The 23,445-nt window shown below is 48.1% G+C and overlaps 2 protein-coding genes across 3 annotated transcripts; both read left to right on the top strand.

Annotated features, from left to right (window-relative positions):
• Positions 1-513: 513 nt before the first annotated feature.
• mdc1 (mediator of DNA damage checkpoint 1) lies at positions 514-10,921 on the top strand. Of its 2 annotated transcripts, XM_084668262.1 has the most exons (13): positions 514-552; positions 928-1,063; positions 1,154-1,792; positions 1,915-1,993; positions 2,172-3,916; positions 4,006-4,056; positions 4,189-5,896; positions 5,963-7,718; positions 8,134-8,295; positions 8,555-8,737; positions 8,856-8,981; positions 9,681-9,791; positions 10,138-10,921. In XM_084668262.1, the coding sequence occupies exons 2-13, from the start codon at positions 937-939 to the stop codon at positions 10,333-10,335; spliced, it is 6,885 nt and encodes a 2,294-aa protein (XP_084524388.1). In that variant the 5' UTR covers positions 514-552; positions 928-936; the 3' UTR covers positions 10,336-10,921. The 2 variants fall into 2 exon arrangements, with proteins under 2 accessions (XP_084524388.1, XP_084524381.1); XM_084668255.1 differs by having other exon boundaries at positions 4,189-7,718.
• Positions 10,922-16,127: 5,206 nt separating this feature from the next.
• On the top strand, positions 16,128-22,501 carry LOC146301466 (uncharacterized). Its single transcript, XM_084669168.1, has 10 exons — positions 16,128-16,173; positions 16,309-16,329; positions 16,524-16,799; positions 17,207-17,327; positions 17,826-18,001; positions 18,481-18,620; positions 18,739-18,886; positions 19,283-19,458; positions 19,721-19,816; positions 19,898-22,501. The coding sequence occupies exons 1-10, from the start codon at positions 16,128-16,130 to the stop codon at positions 21,128-21,130; spliced, it is 2,433 nt and encodes an 810-aa protein (XP_084525294.1). The 3' UTR covers positions 21,131-22,501.
• Positions 22,502-23,445: the final 944 nt, after the last annotated feature.

The raw sequence follows: 23,445 nt of genomic DNA, 5'->3' as shown, positions 1-23,445 counted from the left end.
TAAACAATGTCATAGTAGATAACAAATTATTTGAGTCACTATTTTACCAGTAACTCCCCATTATTCCCTAAAAAGCAAAAAAAACATGGTATTATTATTATCATATAATGGACCACTCGTGGAATAACAAATATTGATAGTATCATGTGGATGTCTGATGATATTGATAAACAACAATAATAACATATACTAATTTTAATACTGATGGAATACAAAATGATCAATACTAACAGATAGGCAGAGTTGCATTGTCAGCATTCTAATGAAACGAAAAGAACACGCCCCTTTGACAAAACACGCCCATAGTGCACGCCTCCTATGATGTCCAAGCGCGAAAAAAAAAGTTAAATGTTGGTGTGCGGTAACTTGAAATAATCTTAGTCCAACCAAATTCATCCATATTTTGAATGGCATTGTAGAACCCAATAGCTACCGAGCTAATCTTGACGGACGTTTGCTTTGACCAATTGGCTGTTGAGTTCAAAGAGGCGGGTCTATTTTTCTTCAGGAAGTGGTCACTACAATCACTCGTTTCTGGGGCACTCAACAAGGGTGAGTGTTTTCTTGTTTTTAAGATACATATGCTTGTTATATCCAATTTGTAGTAGATGCCAGCTAAGAAAAATGTAAATGCACCGTTTCCATCACTTGATCGATCTAGGTAACGTACTGTAGCACTAGCAATCTCGACATACAAAGTTAATATGTATATTACGCGACCTAGCTTACACTTAGTAACTGACCACAACGAAACCGTAATTAACTAGCCATATATTTAAAGCCTACAGTAGCAAAAAGCGACCTGCTGCGGTGTTTAATCATTGAATCAACCATTCGTGTCTGGCTAGTTACCATGCTTTGGCCTCTGAAAACAGCATAGACAACTTCGATTTGAGTCAGCTAACGTATACCACCATTTTATATCAGTGGTAGCTAATGGATGCAACTCAGCAGATCCTCGATGACTCAATATTGGAGTCAGAGGAGGAAGAGGATGAAAAGACGAGAGGAGAGCCACTGGCTAAACTCAGAGTGTTCAAGAACTTGCACGTCCCTGAGACAGGTGACTCCAGTCTTTTTGTTTGACCGAATTTTTCAACAGTCAATAGGATCACCCTCAACTCGAGCACTCACGTTCTGTTATCTCCTTCAGAGCTGCCTCTCTACTTGGGAGAGAATGTGTTGGGTAGAGATCCTACCACCTGCTCCTTGCCGCTCCCCGCCTGCTCTGTATCTAAGCAGCACACCGTCATCTCCATCACCGTCTCCCGTGGCAAAGGTCGTCGCGGCAACGCTGCCATGGAAGCGCTGGTGTGGGACCTGGGCAGCATGAACGGAACACGTAAAGGCAGGATCAAACTGACACCTCACGTCCGGTACGCCCTCAGCGAGGGAGACAGTCTGGTGGTAGCCGACATTCCGTGCCAGTACACCAGCTGCCCTGTGGACAAAATGGCTGACCTCAGAGACAAGCAGAGCCCTGGGAAGAAAGCCCGTGGGAGGAGATCCACGGTGGGGGACGTGAAGGGGAAGGACCATCTCAGAGAGCGTCTCCAGAACCAACGTCGGGGACCAGAGAATAGCACAGCAGACGCAGAGGGAAACGTCAACGGGGCGATTGATAAAACACCTGTTGTGGGTCCGTCAACAAAGCGTGAGATACCGTCCCGGTCTGAGCCGCTGGCTATGGGAAACGAAACGCCGCGTCCAGAGGAGACTCTGGTGCCCGCGTCCGACTCCGATTCAGATGGAGAGCGAGAGCCAAGGAGAAAGAGAAATCAGACGTTCATAGGTAAGGACTTTTTTAATGATTTCAGCGTGTTTGATTTCCACATGTTTAATGGATGGTTATCGAGATAATAGTAATGGTTATCTGGTTATTCTCCGTCTCTCTCAATCCTAACTTCCTGTCAGTGTCAGATTCAGACTCTCACAGGTCCAGTCCCAACTGCTCAACATTCCTGAGTCCAACAAGCCATGTCATTCCTGAGAGGTAAGTTACTCTTTACATCCAAACCAACAACATAACTTGCATTGATGTGTTGTCTCATACAAAAATAGTGTTTCATGTTGGGATTCCTTCTACAAGGACCTTTTGATCACAGGATATTTATAAAGCTCTCCCTTTACTAAAAGGATCACCTTTTCATTTTTTTTTTAACCTATAACAGCCCCATCACTCCTTCCTCCTCCGCTCAACACAAACCCAGTAAAAGAGTCATCTCCAGTGAAGAGGAGAAAGAGGCTGATCTAGTGGGACAGCAGCCAAGCATCAAAAGGGCTCAGGTGATTGTGGATGACAGCGAAGAGCAGCAGGAGGCAGAAGAGAGAGAGAGAGGAAGAGTGGCACCAGGAGGACGGGCGATCGAGCCAATAACAAGCGGAGAACCGGAAGTGTCCGTGGAGCCGTCAAACAATGTCAGCGTTTCAACAGAAGACCGATTACCTCTCGGGCTTGAGCTGAACATGGACAGTGACACTGATGTGGAGGAGGACGGAGCGCCCTCGGGCCCTGCAGGTATCCAGGCTCCTGTGACCTTGAAGGACGCAGCGCCCTCGGGCCCTGCAGGTATCCAGGCTCCTGTGACCTTGAAGGACGCAGAGCCCTCGGGCCCTGCAGGTATCCAGGCTCCTGTGACCTTGAAGGACGCAGCGCCCTGGGGCCCTGCAGGTATCCAGGCTCCTGTGACCTTGAAGGACGCAGCGCCCTCGGGCCCTGCAGGTATCCAGGCTCCTGTGACGGAAGCAGCTCCACTCCCAACACATCTAGAAACGGACCCTGAACACTTCCACATGGACAGCGACACTGATGTGGAGGACGGCGAGACTTTGGAAAACGTCCCAGATCGGAAACCTTCCCCTGATAGATCACCATCTCATAGATCACCATCTCATAGATCACCTGATCGTGCTCCAGTCATCCACCCAGCTGACCTTCCCTCCCCTGCCCAGCCAATGGGATTCCACCTAGACAGTGACACAGATGTAGAGGAAGATGATGTGACGTCAATCAGTGTTACCAGGGTAACGTCCACATCACATCAGGCAGACACACCAGCTGACCTTCCCTCCCCTGCCCAGCCAATGGGATTCCACCTAGACAGTGACACGGATGTAGAAGGTGAAGAAGATATGGACTCCAGAAAAGGAGACACAACTTCTGGAACAGAGGAAACTCATTCCAGAACAGCTCCAGATTCTGGAACAGAGGAAACTCATTCCAGAACAGCTCCGTATTCTAGGTCGTCCACCGCAGCTTTCGAGCTGCACTCTGACAGTGATGAAGAGAACATTGTAGATACTTCCAGTGGTAAACCTACAGATGTTGCTTCTGACACAAAACCATTAACCGCATTAGACCCAAGAGCTGAAGAGCTGGAGATCTTATCTGATTCTGACCTGGAGGAAGATGCCTCTATAACCTCTACAGCAGCAAAGCCTGTATCATCATCATCATCATCACCACCAGTCGGGATTCCATCAGCTGCCTTGGCAACCGCTGGTGTTACCACGACGACCACACTTGATGTCTCTGACTCTGACACGGACACAGAGGTCGTGGAGGAGTTGGAGCCCAGATCTGAGGGTCTGCCCTGCCCTGCTGAGGGTCTGCCCAGCCCTGCTGAGGGTCTGCCCAGCCCTGCTGAGGGTCTGCCCAGCCCTGCTGAGGGTCTGCCCAGCCCTGCTGAGGGTCTGCCCAGCCCTGCTGAGGGTCTGGTTGACCCTGCTGAGGGTCTGGTTGACCCTGCTGACTTCAGGATGGACAGCGACACTGACGTTGAAGATGAGGAGGCTGGTCCGGAGGAGTCTGGGGCGTTGCTGATCCAAAGCCCGTCCAGAGAGAAAGCTCCTGGGGGGACATCCTGGGGCGTCCCTGCTCCCCCCCAGACGTGCTCCACCGCTCCTGCATCTACAGGTAATGTAGACTTGCGGTTGGATTATTTACATTATTTAAAAACAAGACTTCTTTTACGCCCATTCACTTTTTTTCTTCTGTTTCCATAGTGGAGGAGGTGGAAACTCAGGACTTCCATAGTTCTCCAGACCCCTTCAGACGTAAGTTTTCTTACTTGTGTCACAGCCTAGAGATGTCAGAGAAAGCTCCCGTCAAAACTATCATCCCAGATGGGAACAGGAAGTGAAAGCTTTTGTGTGACCTCTGACCTGTCTTCTCTGCTCCTCCCCCAGGCCCTTTCCCACCTGCATTGAGGCCTGTGGTCTCCTCCTGCTCTGACAGCCAGGAGGACGACGACTTCCTCGTGGCCGAGACCCAGTCCTTCGTGTTAGAGGGCCGGGACCACCCAAGCAGTCTACCAGAAGACCCCACCACCCTGGATGCCACTCAGCCTTACGACGTGCAGCCCTCGACCGCAGACGAGCAGGATCACCAGGGGGAGCAGGGCTGCCGCGATGGCTCCTTCAAGCTGGGTCTGTCAAACGGCAGCAACCGCCATAGCACCCCTCAAGGGAACGTGGAGCTGGCAAACACCCAGGCATATGGAAACACCACTTCCCAAGGGAGGGTTTATCCGGAGGGGGATTCCGACCAGGAGGCCACCCAGGCCTATGGAGGTGACAGCAAGGAGTCCTCTCAGCGGTCAGGGAGGGGGAGGCAGGAGGACTTTGCCTTGGACGCCACGCAGGCGTATGCTTCACTGCCCTGCGAGGAGGGGGGAGGGGAGGAGGAGGAGGAGGAGTCGACAAACATAGTAACTGCTGAGACCCTGCCCTTAGCCGATGATGATGATGAAGGTGATGATGATGATGAAGAGAAAACACAGCCTCTGGAGCTTCCCACTGCGAGCGAACTTGCTCCGGCTGAAACCCAGCCCGTGTCAGCCTGCGAGGAAGAGGACGATCTACTGGGACCCCAACCGTCTGTCCCACTGAGGCGAGGAAGGTCCAGAGGGCAGAAAGAAGATGCGGAGGAGGACGCCCAACCTGGGCAGGTGACGACCCAGCTGTACCTCTCTGAGACTCTGCCCATGACAGATCCAGCAGAGGACAGCGATAGGGATGATGAAGAAACTGAGGAAGAAGCCGTTGTAGGAACTCTGAGAAGAAGACCTAGACCGCTGGAGGAAGAGGAGGAGGAGGAGGAGGAGGAGACGCAGCTAATCCCTACCTCAGACCTTATGTCGGCTGAAACCCAGCCCATGTCCTGCCATGAAACAGAGGAGGAGGAGGAGGTGTCTAAACTGTCCGTGGTGAAAGCAAGGGGGAGGCCTCGAAAAGCAAGAGAGGCCAAAGCTGGCCCATCTGGTGTCAGCGGCAGACCTGCGAGACGGAGGGTGACCAGGGGACAGAAGGAGGAGGAGAAGCTGGAGGACTGCAGCTCCGACCCTCCAGAAAGACAGACGAGAGGGAAGAGGAAAGCTGTGAAGACCATCAGGACCAGGAGCAGCAGGGGGAACGCTGGGACTCAGGAGGAGGAGGAGGACAGTGAAGAAGAGGTGGTTGAGCTGACTCGACGAGGAAGAGGTAGAAGAAGCAGGAAACAGATCAAACAGGAGACTGAAGAACCAGAAAGACTGGAGAGGGAACAGAGGGAGAGAGAGGAGTTGATCGAACGCGAGAGGAAGGAACAAGCTGAGAAGGACAGATTGCAAAAGGAAAAAGAAGAGGCGGACAGGAAAGAGGCAGAAAAAAAGGAAAGGATGGAGAGAGAGATGAGGGAGCTTGAGGAAAGGGAGAGGCTTGAAAGAGAAGAACAAGAAAGACTGGAAAGAGAAAGAGAGAAAGAAAAGCAAGAAAAACTAAAACAGGAGGAGAGAGAAAGGTTTGAGCGTGAGAGGAAGGAAAAGGAAGAGGCAGAAAGACTGGAAAAGATAAGGAAGGAAAAAGAAGAGGCAGAAAGACTGGAAAAGATAAGGAAGGAAAAAATTGAGGCAGAAAGGCTGGAAAAGATAAGGAAGGAAGAGGCAGAAAGACTGGAAAAGATAAGGAAGGAAGAGGCAGAAAGGCTGGAAAAGATAAGGAAGGAAAAAATTGAGGCAGAAAGGCTGGAAAAGATAAGGAAGGAAGAGGCAGATAGACTGGAAAAGATAAGGAAGGAAGAGGCAGAAAGACTGGAAAAGATAAGGAAGGAAAAAGTAAAGGCAGAAAAACTGGAAAAGATTAGAAAGGAAAAAGAAGAGGCTGAAAGATTGAAGCAGGAAAGCGAAGAGCGAGAGGAAAAACAAAGATTGGAGCAAGAAAGAGCAGAAAAAGAAGAGAAAGAAAGATTGATGGAAGAAGAGAAGAAAAGGTTGGAGAGGGAAGAGAAGGAAAGATTAGCGCAGCAGTTTGAAAGGATGGAAAAGGTAAAGGAAAAAGAAGAACAAGAAAGACTGGAACGGCAAAGGCTTGAGAAAGAAAGAACGGAGAGAGAGCTAGCAGAAAACAAAAGATTGGAAAAAGAGCGGGAAGAAAGGCTGGAAACGGAAAAGAAAGAAAAAGAAGAGAGAAAAAGACTGGAAGAAACAGAAATGGAAAGAAAGCAGACGAAAGAACAGAGACGGAATAAAGAAAAGGACGACAACGCTGCCAAAACTTCCACGAGGGCTCGAAGGGCAACCAGCAGAAGAACCGCCGCTGAGCCACCAACCACCGAAGCAGAACCTGCGGTTCTGCCCAGCGCAGGCATCCAGAGGACCAGATCTCGCTCCGCCTCAGTCAGCTCTGAGCAGTCCACCTCCAGCGCTTCCACACAGGAGAGCAGGGGGAGAGGCAGAGGGAGAGCAGGGAGGAACGGCTCCCCGCCGGCCTCCGCCGACCCTCACCCGCCCGACAGCGACAGGAGGAGGCGGAGGAAGACGCAGGTTACCACCGTAGAGGACCTTCTCTCCGGCGATGTTCCTGCCCAGAGAACACGCTCTCGCTCAAACTCGACCAGCTCCCTCAGCTCCCTCAGCTCCGAGGTCTCCGCCTGCAGCGTCAGCTCCCAGGGCCGAGGAAGAGGGGGAGGCAGAGGAAGAGGGAGGAGGACCCAAACTAACGACTCCCACCCTCCTCTGAGCAGCCAGGACGACCAGGCCTCAGCCCCCAAGCCCACAGTCAGGGGGAGGAGGAGCAGGAAACCAGAGGAGCCCCAAGAAACGTCTCATGACGTTGGTTCTCAACCTGACAGCGAGAAGGTCGAGTCTCAAGAGCCTGCCTCCACTAGGGGGCGACGGAGATCCAAGAATAACAACGAGCCTACTGCGGCATCTGCTGAGGAAGGACAAACAGCCCAGGTGGCGGGAGGAGCCAGAGAAGACCTCCAGTCTAAAGGGAGAGGCGGGGGAAAGTTCCAGAAAGATATCAAACCTGAAGAAGCTGAAAGTTCAAGAGGAAAGGGGAGAAAGAGGGAACTAGAAAAAGATGAAGAGGAGGTGGAGGAGGAAGTAGAGGAAATTAAGTTCAAGATTCCCCGGGGGAAGGGCAGGGGTCAGCAAGGAGGGGGAAAGGGGCCAGGGGGAAAAGACAAAGAGAAGGAAGACATGGTGGAGAAAGAGGAGCAACCTGCTCCCATCCCCGTCGGTAGGAAAGGTAGAACGTCCTCCGCTCAGGGAAAGAAGAAGAGAGAGAGAGAGGAGGCCACACAGAAGGATGGAGGTGAGAGCGTGGAGGAGGGAGGGAATGGTGTGCTGGAGACCAAACCCAGAGGGAGGCTGCCTGTGACCCAGGGGAAGAGCCGGCCGGAGGAGGAACGGACTTCTTCTTCAAACACCGTGGACCGGCGTGCCGGCTCAGAGGAGGTATGTCTGTCTCTTTGTCAAATCTGTGCTCTCACAATCGGCCATCCTAGAGAATCAATAGCCGTGGAAGGCACTTCCCTATTTGCCCCCTGATTGGTTGTCAGCCTTGAAAGGCAAGATCAGTTAAGGAGACGAGAAGTCAAATGAACAATGCGTTAGACGGGTCATCCTTTGACAAGGAAAGCATTTACCTTGGCCCGAGGCTTTTGTTCCTGGGTCCTTCTGAGTCAGCCTTTTTTGATTTGTCAAACCACAATGATGGACTTCAATTAACACGAGGGAGTGCAGAGGGTCCACACTAATGAAGGAAGCGGTCCACTGTCTGTTCTCCTTTTCACCGCACTGTATGTTAATGACTAATGACCTCCGTCTCTATCACTTCCTTCCTCTGTTTCCTTAATGCTCCCTCCCCCAGACCCCCACAGCGGAGACGTCTCGTAAGCGAGCAGCCCCTCTGGACTCCCCTGTAGCCAAGGCTGCCCGGCTCTCCTCCTGCTCTCCCGCGTCCTCGCAGGCATCCCCGCAGGCTTCCCCTGGGTCTGCGCTACGAGCTCGGCCCGCCGATCAGACCGTCAAGGTGTGTGAACGGCTGTTCCTGTGTGCCGCTTTGGGAGGTCGGAAACACGAGTCAATAGTCTCTCGTTTTTTTTTTTTTTTTTTTTTCATCTCTCGCCCACTCTCTCTCTCTCTCTCGCCCACTCTCTCTCTCTCTCTCTCTCTCTCTCTCTCTCTCTCTCTCTCGCTCTCTCGCTCTCTCGCTCTCTCGCTCTCTCGCTCTCTCGCTCTCTCGCTCTCTCGCTCTCTCTCTCTCTCTCTCTCTCGCTCTCCCGCTTCAGGTTTTGTTCACCGGGCTGGTGGACGAGGAGGGGGAGAGGGTGGTGTCTCGCCTGGGGGGTAGCATGGCGAGGGGCGTGGCCGACATGACCCATCTGGTGACAGACAAGGTGCGCCGCACGGTCAAGTTCCTGTGTGCCATGGCCAGAGGTGTTCCTGTTGTCACCACCGATTGGCTGGACAAGGTAACTCCTCACGCAGCAGGATGCACCATAAGCTCTGGATTTGCTTTTACACACCTACACACCCACACATTATCTCGAACTGTAATCACACACACGCCCTCCTCTCTTTGTGTGTTAGAGTGGGAAGGCTGGGAGCTTCCTGTGTCCTGATGGCTTCCTGGTGAAGGACGCAGAGCAGGAGAAGAAGTTCAGTTTCTGTCTCCAGGACTCTCTGAGAGCTGCCAGCCAGCAGCGGCTCTTACAGGTACACTCTCTCTGTCTCTCTCTGTCTCTCTCTCTCTCTCTCTCTCTCTCCTGTCCCTTGTGGATGTGAGCATATGTGAAAGATGTACTGACTCACACCCCCTTTGGGAGGTTCTAGGCATACGATAAGTCACCAGTCCAGTAAATCAAGTCATGCTTATCCTACATTGGGTTTATGTCTGTACAGACCTATTACTCCCCCCCCCCCCCACCCCTACAGAGCAGACATTAACAAAGTGGTCCATGTTCTCCATGCCCTGGTCTGTCTCTCCTCTCTCAAACATTAGCTCTAATGCAGTGCTTATGTTTATGTAGGTACTCCCATTAGCCTAGTTCTAACTGAGCAACCATGCAATTATCTCTCTCTTTACTCTAATTATCTCACTTCCTGAAAACCCTCTTCAGAGTCTCCAACTATTGGCATGTTGTTGTGCTAAACCTAATAACAAATGAATTAACTCATGGCTGTGTGTTTTGACTAAATGTTTTGACTAAATGTTTTGACTAAGTTTGTGTAAGATCAGGCATTTTTTTTGTGCTTTCTCTCTTGCACTCTTTTAACTCTGTCTTTCTCTCCTATCTGTCTCTCTCTCCTATCTGTCTCTCTCTCCTATCTGTCTCTCTCTCCTATCTGTCTCTCTCTCCTATCTGTCTCTCTCTCCTGTCTGTCTGTCCCTCCCTCCCTCCCTTCCTGTCTCAGGGCTATGAGATCCACGTGACCAGATCTGTGAAGCCAGAGCCAGCCCAGATGAAGGACATCATCTCCTGCAGTGGAGCCCATTTCCTCCCCAAGATGCCTTCCACTCACAAGGTAACACTGACAGCCCCAACGTTTTGGTTCCATCGTCCACGAAACTGGGGAGTAAACTGGTCCCATAGAGGGACTGGTCAGACTCACGTTATTTACTGTCTTATATGGAAATACAGCTCTGGAACAATTAGATGGCTTCTTCAATGGGTAAAATTGGCAACAACAAAAAATGTATGAAAGAAAAAGGAGCAGTGGTCTCGCAATTTTTCCAGAGCTGTATATATTGTGTTTTTAACTCCTTCTCTAAACCCTGCCTCTGTCCCTGCTCCTCCCGGCTCCTCCCTGAATCTTCCTGGCTCCTCCTGGCTCCTCCCTGCTCCTCCTGGCTCCTCCCTGGCTCCCCCAGGCTCAGACGGTGGTGGTCTCCTGTGAGGAGGACCAGGCGCTGTGCGCCCCTGCCCTCGCCGCCTCTCTGCCTCTCCTCAGTGCTGAGTTCCTCCTCACAGGTGTCCTCCAGCAGACGGTGGACCTACAGGCCCACGCCTTGCCCGCTTCCACCAAGCCCCAGGCAGGGGGCCGGGGCCGGGGCAAGAAGAAATTGTGACGTTAGGACCACAAAGCGACCAACCGCCCATGTGACTGAATATCATATAATAGAAAATAGCCTTGTGTGTGTGTGTGTGTGTTTGTATGTATATATATATACACACAGTCATTGACTAAATGAAGAGGTATGGATGTGTCTATGTGAATCGGTATATAATCTCTATATCTATATCCCCCGTGATGCCATTGATGATTGTGTTTTTATAACAATATGAGACGATTATTTTTGATGGGACAGTTTGAGAACATGCAGAGAATTGTGGGGGAAGTACTCTTGCTGTAGACTAATTGGGCCAATGAAGAATGAGAGAGGTAGAGAGGGTTTATGACAACACGGATAAAAGATGAATATCATCTATCCCTCCTACTTCTTCGTCTAAATCATAGGATACACACAGTGTCAGTTATTGCGATAAACCTTGTGCCTATTTTATGAGCCATTGAGAGAGATTTACACCATCAGATACGGTTTAAAGTAAGCCATTTACTATCTCCTTTAGTTTTACAAACACCTCGTGTTAATGCTGCTCTTTTATCAATTTAGACATAGGATGTTTACATTTGAAATAAATATTTTGTAGCGATTTGACGTTTTGATATTTATTTTTTATATAGGCCAATCAGTGCCAAATGCTTTATTTTCGTCCTTTCAGATCCTCAAATTGGGGATATGGAGTGGACACTAAAATATCCCCGCCTATATTTATATTTGTCCTGATGGATCTTTCAACCAATTCACTGTGTACATTATGTTGCTCAACATATTGAGTCACAGGAACCGTTGACCCAGACGCTACTTTGGGTCAGGAATCCGATATTTGCCGACGTTGCTCGAGCTCTTCCGGCGCTGAGCATAGACCGACATATTCTGAGCATCTTCCAAATGTTCAGTCCTAGTAGTCAGGTACTGCTCTTGGGGGGGCGAGGTTAAGAGCGAGGGTGTCGACAAGAAAAGATACATTCACCAGTGGATACGGCAACATTTTGTCTGTCAGAAACTACACGGGTTTTGATAAACGGCGATACTGGAGGCTTATTGTCCTATTAGGGGTAAGTGTCCGGTTTTATGAGTGTTTCATCGGTGAAACTGTCTGGTGGTGCAAGGGTTAAATTCTGCAGTTTTTGGTAAGGTGCTTTTAACGGCTGTCCAGATATAATTTCCTTTCTGATGGAGTTTTTCACCCTTAATCTTGTAACGTGACAGCGATTTCCAGAATAATGCTTCACCCATTTGAAAATTATCATCTTCAGACTTTGCGCTTCGTCGGATTCAAAGATGACGGGACACACATTTAATTATGCATGAGCCTTGATTTAGACTGCTTTAAGGGTTGGTAAATAAATGGATATATCCATTTATAGGCCTTTTAGTTAAAACAAATTAGTTGAATAAATAGCCAATAGACTTGCTACCCAAACCTATACAAAGTCGAATTGCTTGTCACGTTATTTCTGGAAAATATCTAAAACGGATATCATAATTTACTGAAGCAAGAATATACCGATATAGCTTTTCACTGGTAGCCTATCCTGCTGAGAAATGTGTAATTTTCGATCAATCCTCTTAATTTGTAACGCATATTAATGCAGAGAGCCCCCCGTTGGCCTATATTTCATAATGTTTAACACTTTAACACTTACTGATTTTGTTTTTGTTGTTTTTACTACAAATCGAGATCTTCTCTTATTTGTAAATGTTTCGTTTTGGGGTCTTTCGGAAAGAGAAGCAACCGGGTCTGATTCTCTGTGCCGCCCCCCAGCCCCACAGTCGGCTGTGTTAGTGACATACAGTGGCCTATGTCGGTGCTGCAAAGGCCAGCGGGACATGCCAAAAATCATCTGGTCATCATCCCATTCCTCCCACATAGCCTAATCTCGAGTTTTATATTGTGCATTCATTAAACTGATTTGTTCTTATTGGTTGGCTATATCAACACCTAATTACGGCGTCTAAATATCTTGAAAAAAATTCCAACTAATCGTATGTCATGGGGATTATTCCGTAAAGACAAAAATCTAGGTGATGAATCGTTTGAGAGCCTACCAGAGCCTACCAGTGCTCTTACCTCCATCATCTCCTGCTGAACAAGAGTTTTGGAGGAGAGCAGGATGGCATGCCTGAGACAGGGTGAGGATATTACAATTCCTCCTTTTTGGCTCTCAATCCTTCTGCTTCCCAGGCCCAATCCATCATCCGTTTTAGCATTGGCAGCACTTTCATGCCAAGGAGCTGTGAACGCATCTTGTAAATCACTTCCTCCTTTTGTGTCCTTTCCTTCATGTCCACTGATCTGAAATTACACAATGGCAGGAGGCAATACATCGGATGCCTGATGGGGTTCATCTTAACAGTCAGTTTGTTTCATGTCAGAGGAGACAAAGGCGACATGACCAAGAGAGGAAGCAAACATAAACCTAACCGATGCACACCATGTCATCTCATGGTGCGCATCACTTCCTGTCGGCCACGTCCAGTAAACGTTTAGCTAGTCTGACATCCATGCTCTGCTCTCACAGTGCAGTCGTATTTTTTTACCTTCATGCTATTGCGCCTTGATTTATGGACGTCTTGTCTTGTGAAAGAAGAGGGAGATAGAAAACTTTAATGTGTGTAGTACGTGTTTGCGTTGTTTTTGATTGAACACCTTCTTGCAGTGTAGTTTTGTCTTTGGAATGGTTTGGGCTTGCACAGCACCAGGGTTATGCAAGATGAGAGGGAGATGGGGTATAAAGGAAGTAGGATGAAGGAGAAATAGAGGTGTCTTTGTAGGGCGCCCACATCTGCAGTCATTGATGCCCTTTTCCGCCTCTTTATCGAGCTCAACAAAGACCTGGCTGTGACTAGAGTCTCGTGAGCTAAACTGAGGACAGGCGGAGTCTTTGAGTTCAGAGTGGGATGCTCTGACTAGGATTATGTAAGATAAGAGGAGGAGAGGGTGAAGGAGACATGAGAGTGAGAGAGGGTGAAGGAGACGAGAGAGAGAGAGAGACATGAGAGAGGGAAACATGAGAGAGAGAGAGACAGACAGAGAGAGAGAGAGAGAGTGAGAGAGAGAGAGAGAGAGAGAGAGAGAGAGAGAGACAGACAGACAGACAGACAGACAGACAGACAGACAGACAGACAGAGAGAGAGAGAGAGAGAGAGAGAGACAGACAGACAGACAGACAGACAGACAGACAGACAGATAGAGAGAGAGAGAGAGAGAGAGAGAGAGAGGGATAATACAGAACAAAGACGGAATGCATTGACAGGTGAAAGTATGAAAGATTTTTTTTGCAGGAGAAAAAGATCAAATGAGTAATAAGGAAGAGAGAGAGCAGTCAAGGAGAAGAGTGGAGAGGAAAGTGGAGGAGTGGGAAGGAAAGTTGCTGAATAATGGAGATATGGAGAGAGAGAGAATGTGAGGACACAGGAAGGGAGAGAGAGAGGGAGAGAGAGAGAGAGAGGGAGAGAGAGAGAGAGAGAGAGGGAGAGAGAGGGAGAGAGAGGGAAAGGCAAGAGTGATTGGACTGGGAGGTGTGGGAAGTGTGAGGGTAGGAGGCAGAGGAAATGAGAGAGACAGAAAAAGTGGCTGAATGATAGCCGATGGAACATTTGGTGTGTGTCCGCCAGCCCGTGGTTAATGACCCAAAGGACAGTGAAGGTGTGTGTGTGAGAGTGTGGACGTGTGTGTGTGTGTGTGAGAGTGTGTGGTTGTGTGTGTGCAAGCCCAGTGGCTTGAGGACAAAAATGTTGTTTTGTGCCTTAAACTTGTTTTTTTTTTTTCATCTCAAATGTAGGAGAAGATCTGTAATTATCTGCTTGACAGGGTTCTCTCGAAACAGCAGCCTATTTAGCCTTTTAATGTCCCATATGCTGATGAAGATGCGGTGAAAACACACACAAACTCACCTGTCACTCTTTGGATGTCCCTATCCTGAGAGCCTATTTTAATCCCTTCAATCTGTTTCATCATTTAACGTCTTGAGGGGGGGAAAACAATCCTGCTTGGTGTCAATTGAGGATTCGACCTGTTGAGAGAAACAGTATTTTTCGAAAATGAGAATTATAGACAGACGTTATTGAGTGAATGCGTTATTTAAGATGTTATTTACTGCAGTAGGAATGAGGATCTGAGGAGGAGTGATAGTGTTTTTCTTGCCAGAAGGACACTGTGATCAAGCCCTTGCTGCTGGTTTGTTCTGTCTTCTGGTTCAGTTGTAAAGCCAGTGGGCTGGTTGTCCAGTTTGTGGTGTGGTGCACTGTTGTGAGGTGGGCTGGATCAGGATCAGAATGGGAAAGATATTAATGATTACATTATGGCATTAAATGTTAATTATTACTGAATGCTTTCCTGTCAGTGTATGTGGAATGCAGAGATTATTTAAGGTGTTCTGGGGAGTCAGGTGGCTGAACGGTGAGGGAATCGGGCTAGTAATCTGAAGGTTGCCAGATCGATTCCTGGCCGAGCCAAATGACGTTGTGTCTTTGGGCAAGGCACTTCATCCTACTTGCCTCGGGGGAATGTCCCTTTACTTATTGTAAGTCGCTCTGGATAAGAGCATCTACTAAATGTAATGTAAATGTAATGTTCTTCTAACGATACACACACACACCCCTTTCATCCTTATAGCACGGCTTGGTGTACGTGTTTCGACTGCATTGTTCACAACTCCTGTTTTAATTCAACCTGATTATCAGTGGGTGTCAGACCAGTGGTCAGTCCAGGTGTTTCATGTATGTGTTTTCCAACCCCAAACTATACATTTCAAAATGCAGCAAAATTCCGGTGCACGACATACTTGACGTTGTGCACCCGAAGCGTCAGCGCTTTTGCAAAGATAGCCCACATCATCATAATCCTCTCAACGCTCCAATTAATCAATGTTCTTCACTACTCAGCACCTTCTCCGGGTCCTGTGTAAATGTGTCGCTCATTCGTGCCCTAGCCTCATTCTCTAAAATCGCCATCACCTCACTGTTCCTATTACAGAACCCATGAATTATTTGTACGTTTTAATTCAGGCATCATCGTGGACACCTTGTCGATAGACAGCACCTGCTGATGACTCAGATCTCTTCCGGATGAACACAAACACACCCTAATGTGTCTTTAGAGGGCAGGCATTGTATCCACCCCATGTTCCATTAAAACCCCTCTTTACCTGTGGCATATCTTAATTAAAAAACACTTATTTTAAATTGAAATGAGGCAGCCTGTTGTAAGCAGCATTTCCACATTAGATAGCTTTTTGAATAACGATATACGATACACTGCAGGCTATTGTTCTAGTTAAAAGAGCTGGGTACATATCTGGAGATATATCTGGAGATTTCTTGGAAAAAAAGAATAGTACAAATGAGATGTAGCCTGAATCAGACAGATGAAGGAGAGAGAGCGAGAGAGAGAGAGAGCGAGCGACAGAGAGACAGAGAGAGAGAGAGAAAGAAAGTAGGAAAGAAAGAGAGTGAAATAAAGAAGGAGAAACGCAGACACAAAGAAAGAGAAAAAAAACAAAGACGAAGAAGCACTTGTCAACAAATGTCACCGATTGACGATGTCACTAGAGTGTTCTCCGAGTGTCTAGAAGTGGCGAGGCACAATCAGTCTGCTACTGCAGTCTCATCCCAGCCCCACCCTAGCCCACACCATCAACAAGGACGAAGAGGCAGGAAGAAAGAGTAGGGATGCCAAAGAAGCACACAGAAGAGGTGACTCAGACAAAATGGAGAGGGAAGAAAGTGGGGGGGGAAATTCAGTCTAATTCTTTATATTTTTTTACTTTACAGACACAACGGATTCTGTCAAGATGAGGACAGTCTTTGTGGCTGTATTCAGTGTGCTGCTGGGCACAGGTGAGTCCATTAATAATGCTTCATGTGTTCCTACTTCAAGTCATAAAAGATTAACTGTGTCTAGACCAATGCATTATAACAACAAAAATAAAGTGAGATAAATGTAATAATAACCTTCTTGCTCTTTGTTCACAGCCCTTTCTGCCCCTGTGAAAGGTATGCTACCTATTATCGATGCTTTGCCTGTTTTTAGGCTACAAAATCATGAGCCACAACAGTAGGAATCACATACTTTTTTCTCAGTTATGTTCAAGTTCACTTACTGAATCTTTCCCTTTCCCCCCCTCCTCTCTCGCTTCACTTCCTCCTCTCTTCCACACCTCTCACTTCTCACCCCCAACCATCTCCAGTCAAAGAAGAGTTGAAAACCATGTTCCTAGGGGAGGATTTCCAGATCCTACTACCCAGCCTAGCTGCCGATGTTGTGTTCCTACCCAGGGACACCCCGTCTGGGCCTGAGGTGCCTCTCATGACGGCTGGCTCGGTGGTCAACTCCCTATTCAAGCTCAACGCTCCCGGCAGGCACCTGATTGTGTATGACCTCAAGGAGGAGCACGAAGGCTTGTACACGGTGAAGAACAACGAGAATCCCAACAACATCGAGCGCATCACGCTCATCGTCCGAGGTAGAGAATCAGGGCTTTCTCCAATAAGGCGCTCAGTACATTGGACAGGGCTTGTGCACAGTAACCACCCCGAGAATCGACCCAACTCATGATGAGGGAGACACAGCAAAAGAGGCTGAGTGATGCTAAGAGATGAGAGCTGGTGCGTTCAGCGATGGCTGCTTGGCGGTGTTGCTCACAGTGCTACGCTTACAGTGTTTATGGCAAGGAGGTGTGCGGAGTTTAACAGCATGTGGGCTTCACAAGGACATAATCATGCAGCTATTTAACCACCATCGCGTCCGTCCACCCTGCTGCTTCCCCATCTTTATCTTCTCCTCCTAAATTGTTCTGTCTTCCCACTTCCCCTTCCCTGTCCTCCCAGATTGCTCTATCTTTATCTTCCGCCCCCTTCTCTTTTGTCTTAGACTGTTCCGTAGAGCAGAGTGTGAAGTATTGGGACAACTACCACATCCAGTTGGCGGGGGTGACCCCCCCCATCACTCTGGAGTTCAGGCACATTGCTATTGAGGCCAACCAGACCAACAGGTATTTGGATAGAATAGGTTATAGGATTGAAATAGGTTTTATGTGCATTTAGGGTTGGTATAGTGTATCATTTATTGTTATCTGTATATATTTAGGACATTTTAGTATCAGGGTTAGTATAGTGGATTATATATTGCTATCTGTATATTTAGGAAGTTTCACTTATTTAAGCTCAGCATAGATGTAAAGGATGTTCTGTGTACTTATATGTTGTGTTATGCTAGGTGCTTGCGTTGTCTTAAGAATTTCATTGTCCAGTCTGACCTTGTGTTGTTTTGTGTACCTGACAAATAAAAATACTTGACTTGTCAAACAGCTCTGCACAAACAACCCACAACTTAAACACTTCTTTAGGAAAAATGTATTCAATCATTTGTTTTCTGTGGGTAATAGCTATCGTGATCTGCCAAAAAGTCGTTGTTAGGGTATATCTGGGATAGTCTGCTGATGCTGTCTGCTGGCTAGCATGTATGAGAGCTGCTGTCTTCCTGTGTCCAGGCCTGCTCTGGTGCTGTTTACCCAGACTGGAGTGTCGAGGGATGGTTACCAGGGCCGTATCAGTGTCAACGACAGGAAGGTCACCCTGAACGAGGTGACGGGCTCCGACGAAGGCAGCTACACGGTACGAGACGCTGAAGGGACAATCAAGAAAAAGGTGTGCCTCAATGTCAAAGGTGAGAGGATATTTGATTTCATTCTGCTTGTGATTCCAATCTATCGTCAGTCAGTCCATGTACAGCATTTTCGTTCCATGTCTACTTCCATGTCTCTCTCTCTCTCTCTCTCTCTCTCTCTCTCTCTCTCTCTCTCTCTCTCTCTCTCTCTCTCTCTCTGTCTCTCTGTCTCTCTCTCTCTCTCTCTCTCTCTCTCTGTCTCTCTGTCTCTCTCTCTCTCTCTCTCTGTCTTTTTTTCTCCGTCTCTCTCTCTGTCTCTGTCTCTGTCTCTCTCTCTCTCTCTCTCTCTCTCTCTCTCTCTCTCTCTCTCTCTCTCTCTCTCTCTCTGTCTCTCCGTCTGTCTCTCTCTCTCTCTCTCTCTCTCTCTCTCTCTCTCTCTCTGTCTCTCTCTCTCTCTGTCTCTCTCTCTCTTCTCTCTCTCTCTCTGTTAAGTGTAACAGCCCTCGCTTCACTTCTCTCCCAATCCTCTTCTCCCCCAGAGCACCAGAACTTCTTCCAACTACCGTACGCGGGCACTTTGAAGATCAACCTTTTCCCCAACAGCTCCATGGTGCAGGTCTTCTACACGCCCGACTACGACCTCAAACCGCGTCTCATTGTCGACAAAGGAAATCTTGTGGTACTGCGCCTTCCCCGCTAACATTCAAAAAGCCACATGTTTTGTCTTGGTTGGTCTTTGTAGAGCCCTTCTGTCAGGCATGATGGCGTGCTTCTCAATGTTTTCTCCCCCCTGTCAGTTTCCCCCAGACCTGAGTCTGGAAGGTCGTCTGTCCCTGGAAGGGCCTGTGTTCATACTGGAGCGGCTCACGGGCAGCGATGCAGGACACTTTCAAGTCTCGGACACATTAGGCTTCCCGGTGTCCAATGTCTATCTTACGGTGGAAGGTGTGTAAAGGGAGGGGAGGTGGTACTGGGTTGGTTTGGGGTTGTGGGAGGGTGGGGGTGGGCTGGCTGGCTGGCTGGCATGGGGGTGGTAGAGGTATTGAATTAGAACTGTACGTCAATGTTAAATTTAATCACAAAAGAAAAAAACTGAAAAGCGTGTCATGGAGAAGCCAAGTTTGCGTGTTTTTATCTGCAGCTTGAATTTCAAGTATTAAAAAATGGATGAATAATTGATTCCATCTCTCCTCTGTCTGCCCTTCTCCCTCTGGTCTCATTCTCCTACACTCACTCCCTGTCACTCCCCTCCTCCCTCGCTCTGCCTCGCTCTGCCTCGCTCTTCCTCGCTCTGCCTCGCTCTGCCTCGCTCTGCCTCGCTCTCCATGTTCGGTGTGTTAGCCTATAAGTTTCCTCCGGTGTACGTGGCAATCATCTCTCTGGTGGGCCTGTTGGCGTTCCTGCTGCTGGTGTGCCTGCTCTCCTGCCTGTTCAATGTCAGGAAGCGGGCCAAGAGGGCTGAAGCCCTGGAGAAGATCGCCAACAGCAAAGTCGACGACGGGGAAGCCTTCAGACAGGTCTGTTAGAAACGTAAACCCAGAGGCTCAACCCGTCAATGAGCAGCGTCACAAATATGTGATCGTTCGAATTCGGGTCCCACAGCGTAACATCACAAATTTGTGATTTCGGACATTCCAATTGAATATTTTTTCCGCTAGACAAAAACTATGCGACAAAATCTTTAGTATGGCTTCAAAATGTACTATTGAGGAGGCTAACAATAACACTAGCACGGTAGTAGCAGAGGTTAGAGAAATACAACCGTGTGTGTGTTTGCAGGTGGTCAAGAACATCACACAGTTTAATGAAGACTCCAAGGGCCATTCTGTGACCGACAATACGGAAAAATCACAGAGCACTGAGGTGGACATTAAGGTGAGCAAGTTCGAAAAAGGCTAGAATGTCATTGTTTCAGTGAACTGCTGTTTACTCTCATCCTCGCTTCTTGTCATCCAGGGTCTGGAAGTATCTTCTAAGGAGGTTCTGGAGGGGGCCAACCTGGAGACCAGCGACTCGGGGGTGGAGTTCAACACCACCGGGCTTCCTTTAGACACCGACACAGATGTACCTGAACATTTCCTAGACTCTGAGGCTGTGAGCCTTTCTGCTGCCCACGAAACCAAAGCAAGCGCACCCCCTGCTCCGGAATTCAAGGCCACCCCACTTCCTGAGGTTAAACCTAGCGCACCTGCTCCTGTGGTTAAGGCTTCTCCAGTTCCTGAAGCGAAGCCTAGCCCACCTCCAGTTATTAAATCTAGCCCACTTCCACAGGTCAAATCTAGTCCACCACCAGAGGTCAAATCTAGTCCACCACCAGTTATTAAGTCTAGCCCACCACCAGAGGTCAAATCTAGTCCACCTCCAATTATTAAGTCTAGTCCACCACCAGAGGTCAAATCCAGCCCCCCTCCAGTTATTAAGTCTAGCCCACCACCAGAGGTCAAATCTAGCCCCCCTCCAGTTATTAAGTCTAGCCCACCACCAGAGGTCAAATCTAGTCCACCACCAGTTATTAAGTCTAGTCCACCACCAGAGGTCAAATCTAGTCCACCACCAGTTATTAAGTCTAGCCCACCACCAGAGGTCAAATCTAGCCCCCCTCCAGTTATTAAGTCTAGTCCACCACCAGAGGTCAAATCTAGCCCCCCTCCAGTTATTAAGTCCAGCCCACCACCAGAGGTGAATAAAAGCCCTGAGCCAGCTGTTGAACCACAGCTGTTGGTAACCAAACCAGTGGACACCAAGCCCAGTCCAGTCCAGAGCCCAGACCGCAAACTGGTGCCAAGTCCCATCTCCAAGCCCAAAACACCTGAACCGACCCCGAGCCCAGAGCCTAAAGTAACCACAGCCCTGTCCCTGTCACCCAAGACAACTGAACCCCAACCACCTTCACCCAAGCTGGCTGTGACCCCCGACCCACCCAAGCCAACCACACCAGAGCCAACTCCAACCACCAACGGTACCCTCGAACCCACACCCGAATCCAAGCCGGCCACAGACCACGCTCCCGCCGATCTGATTGGAGGTTCATCTCCCAAAGCCACACCTCCTAAGACCCCGGAAGTAGAGGTGACAGCAGCCAAAGAGCCCCCCCTAGAGGTGAGCTCTGGTAGTCCTGCTCTCCAGGCCAAAGGGGATGACAACGCTCCAGCAAAGGTGGAGGACACCACCGCAGTCACAACCACCTGAGTACCACCCCTGCACAGGAAACCCCACCGATGGATCCCCTCTATCACCACTGTAGACAAGCAAGCCCCCCCCAACTAAATAAGGAAGTAATCACTGCTATGGGGGCGGAAGCTTAGGTTTAAACACGTGCTTGAAAATACTGTGGCTTGTTACAAAATCTCACATGAAACTAACACTCATTTATGGAGATTTGTTCTGTTAATGGATACGTTTCACATGATTATATACATTCTCTGACTTTTTTTCTAACTTTTTACGCTGCATACTCCTTTGTAAACTAAAGTATGACTGCCATATCTGCAAACAAGATCCTTTGCAGAGTTTACAGTTGAAAATATTCACCTAATTGAAATGCTTTGCAATGTGAAAAACAAAAAAATGCAGTTAATGATTTACACCTTATAAGTTAGCCTTGACTTCATTTGACGAGTGAAGCCATGTACTTAATGTTTTTGACCATCTCCATCTGTGGAGACTTCTGGGAACCATCTAGATGCTTATTCATCAGCATGTGGATTAACCCACCAAAAGCATGAAGATTCCATATTCTCAAGGCCCCATTTTTTCAACCACGTTAAATCATACCCTTTGGCATGATGTTGACACAGCTGCCAAAGGACTGTGACTTTGTACCATGACTGAGCATCAAGCCTTCAGACTGGACTGGCCGAACGGTACCTAATCAAGACCAGTATCCATGCTACTTTTCTGCTTTCATCAACATCACTTCTAAACATCTTCCGTATGGAGCATGACCAGCTAAACTGACTTACGTATTAATATCTTCACTTCTGCCAGAAACAACCTCTTTTTTAAAAATCCAAATTGACTTTGTTTACAATCCTTCCAACCTGAGAGAAGTTCAAGTTTGGACCTGGGAGCTTTTTACTCTTATTGTCCCCGGTGCCCATGACAACACCAAGCACCTCAATGGACACCCTTCGACCCAATGAATCATGGTAAATGTAGTGATTTTTAATAGACGGTCTGCCTACACCTGTGCGATAAGGGATATGGGCTCAGTCTAGATACTCAGATACCGATCCCCTTCCTTCCCTCCATCTAAAAGTCTGCCTGCTTAGTCTTTACTTCTTATTTAAAAAGGAATAGGCTGATCCATGCATTTGCGTGCTACTATCTACACAAAACTAGATTTTGTAAATAGACAAAAGCGTTCTTCTCTAAATTTGTCCTCCGTACTAATGCATGCTCTGCTCTGGTCGTTAGATTACTACAGATAAAAACAAACCCCCCAAAGATGTCTCTCTCTCCCCCCCCCTCTCTCTCTCTCTCCCCCCTGTCTCTCTCTCTCCCTGTATCTCTCCCTGTCTCTCTCTCCCTGTCTCTCTCTCTCTCCCCTGTCTCTCTCTCTCTCCCTGTATCTCTCCCTGTCTCTCTCTCCCTGTCTCTCTCTCTCTCCCCTGTCTCTCTCTCTCTCCCTGTCTCTCTCTCCCTGTCTCTCTCTCTCTCCCTGTCTCTCTCTCCCTGTCTCTCTCTCCCTGTCTTCCTGTCTCTCTCTCCCTGTCTCTCTCTCAACCCCCCCCCCCCCCCCCACTTATTCCCTCCCTGATCGTTACTCTATAGTCTCACTAGCTCCCTACGGTTTGATGTCAAGGGCACGACCCAATCGATGTCTTTCAACGACAATATCTGCATTTGAGCTTCCCAGAAATTGACCTTCACCAACTATTACAATTACGACCCCTCAGGGCATTGTGCTGATGTTTGTTTTGAATGCTTCGAGTGGCAAGGATTCAGAGGGCAGTAAGACTTAGCTTTGTAGGTGGTTAAAACTTCTGAAGCTTTTTAGCCTAGTAAGGTACAGGAGAGATGTGGAGGCAAACTGTACATCTCTACCTCATGTTTCAACTCACCACACGTACAAATGGTACATCATGGTTTCCAGAGCTAAAGCCTTTAGGATTTGTTGGAAAAGCACAAATACAAGCCTTGTTGAGTCAAAACAGTGATCCGTCAATATGTCCATGTTCAACCAACTCAAAGTATGGCCTTTGTCTTATTAACTTTTCAGACTTACAAGTCTGTTTTCTTGTAAGAAAATAAATATAAAATTGCGCAGTTGTATTCCGAAGCCATATGTTAAGATAGTTGTAGATACACATTTAATACGCTATAATATCGACAGTATATTAAACATTTTTAATTCAAGGTGCCTGAAAGCCACATGGTTTCATAAGATAGTTGTCATGCACATAATGTAATTAAACAAATTTAAGGTATTCTAGTGATGATGGGTCAGAAATCATGCTCAAATCTGTGACTGAAGAAGTCTCACTCCAGTCTGAATCTGTATA

This window comes from Hypomesus nipponensis, chromosome 2, assembly GCF_054491055.1.
Source record: "Hypomesus nipponensis isolate SF chromosome 2, ASM5449105v1, whole genome shotgun sequence".
Classification (NCBI taxonomy): Eukaryota; Metazoa; Chordata; class Actinopteri; order Osmeriformes; family Osmeridae; genus Hypomesus; species Hypomesus nipponensis.
This window is presented reverse-complemented; position numbering and strand designations above follow the sequence as displayed.

Bases quoted from the DNA above. Each gene is read 5' to 3' on its own strand.
- mdc1 (XM_084668255.1), top strand. From the start codon at position 937: ATGGATGCAACTCAGCAGATCCTCGATGACTCAATATTGGAGTCAGAG. The intron at 1,793-1,914 runs GTAAGGACTTTT...ACTTCCTGTCAG, and splicing joins GAGAAATCAGACGTTCATAG to TGTCAGATTCAGACTCTCAC. The intron at 8,982-9,680 runs GTACACTCTCTC...TTCCTGTCTCAG, and splicing joins GCCAGCAGCGGCTCTTACAG to GGCTATGAGATCCACGTGAC.
- LOC146301466 (XM_084669168.1), top strand. From the start codon at position 16,128: ATGAGGACAGTCTTTGTGGCTGTATTCAGTGTGCTGCTGGGCACAG. The intron at 16,174-16,308 runs GTGAGTCCATTA...CTTTGTTCACAG, and splicing joins CAGTGTGCTGCTGGGCACAG to CCCTTTCTGCCCCTGTGAAA. The intron at 18,621-18,738 runs GTACTGCGCCTT...CCCCCCTGTCAG, and splicing joins TCGACAAAGGAAATCTTGTG to TTTCCCCCAGACCTGAGTCT.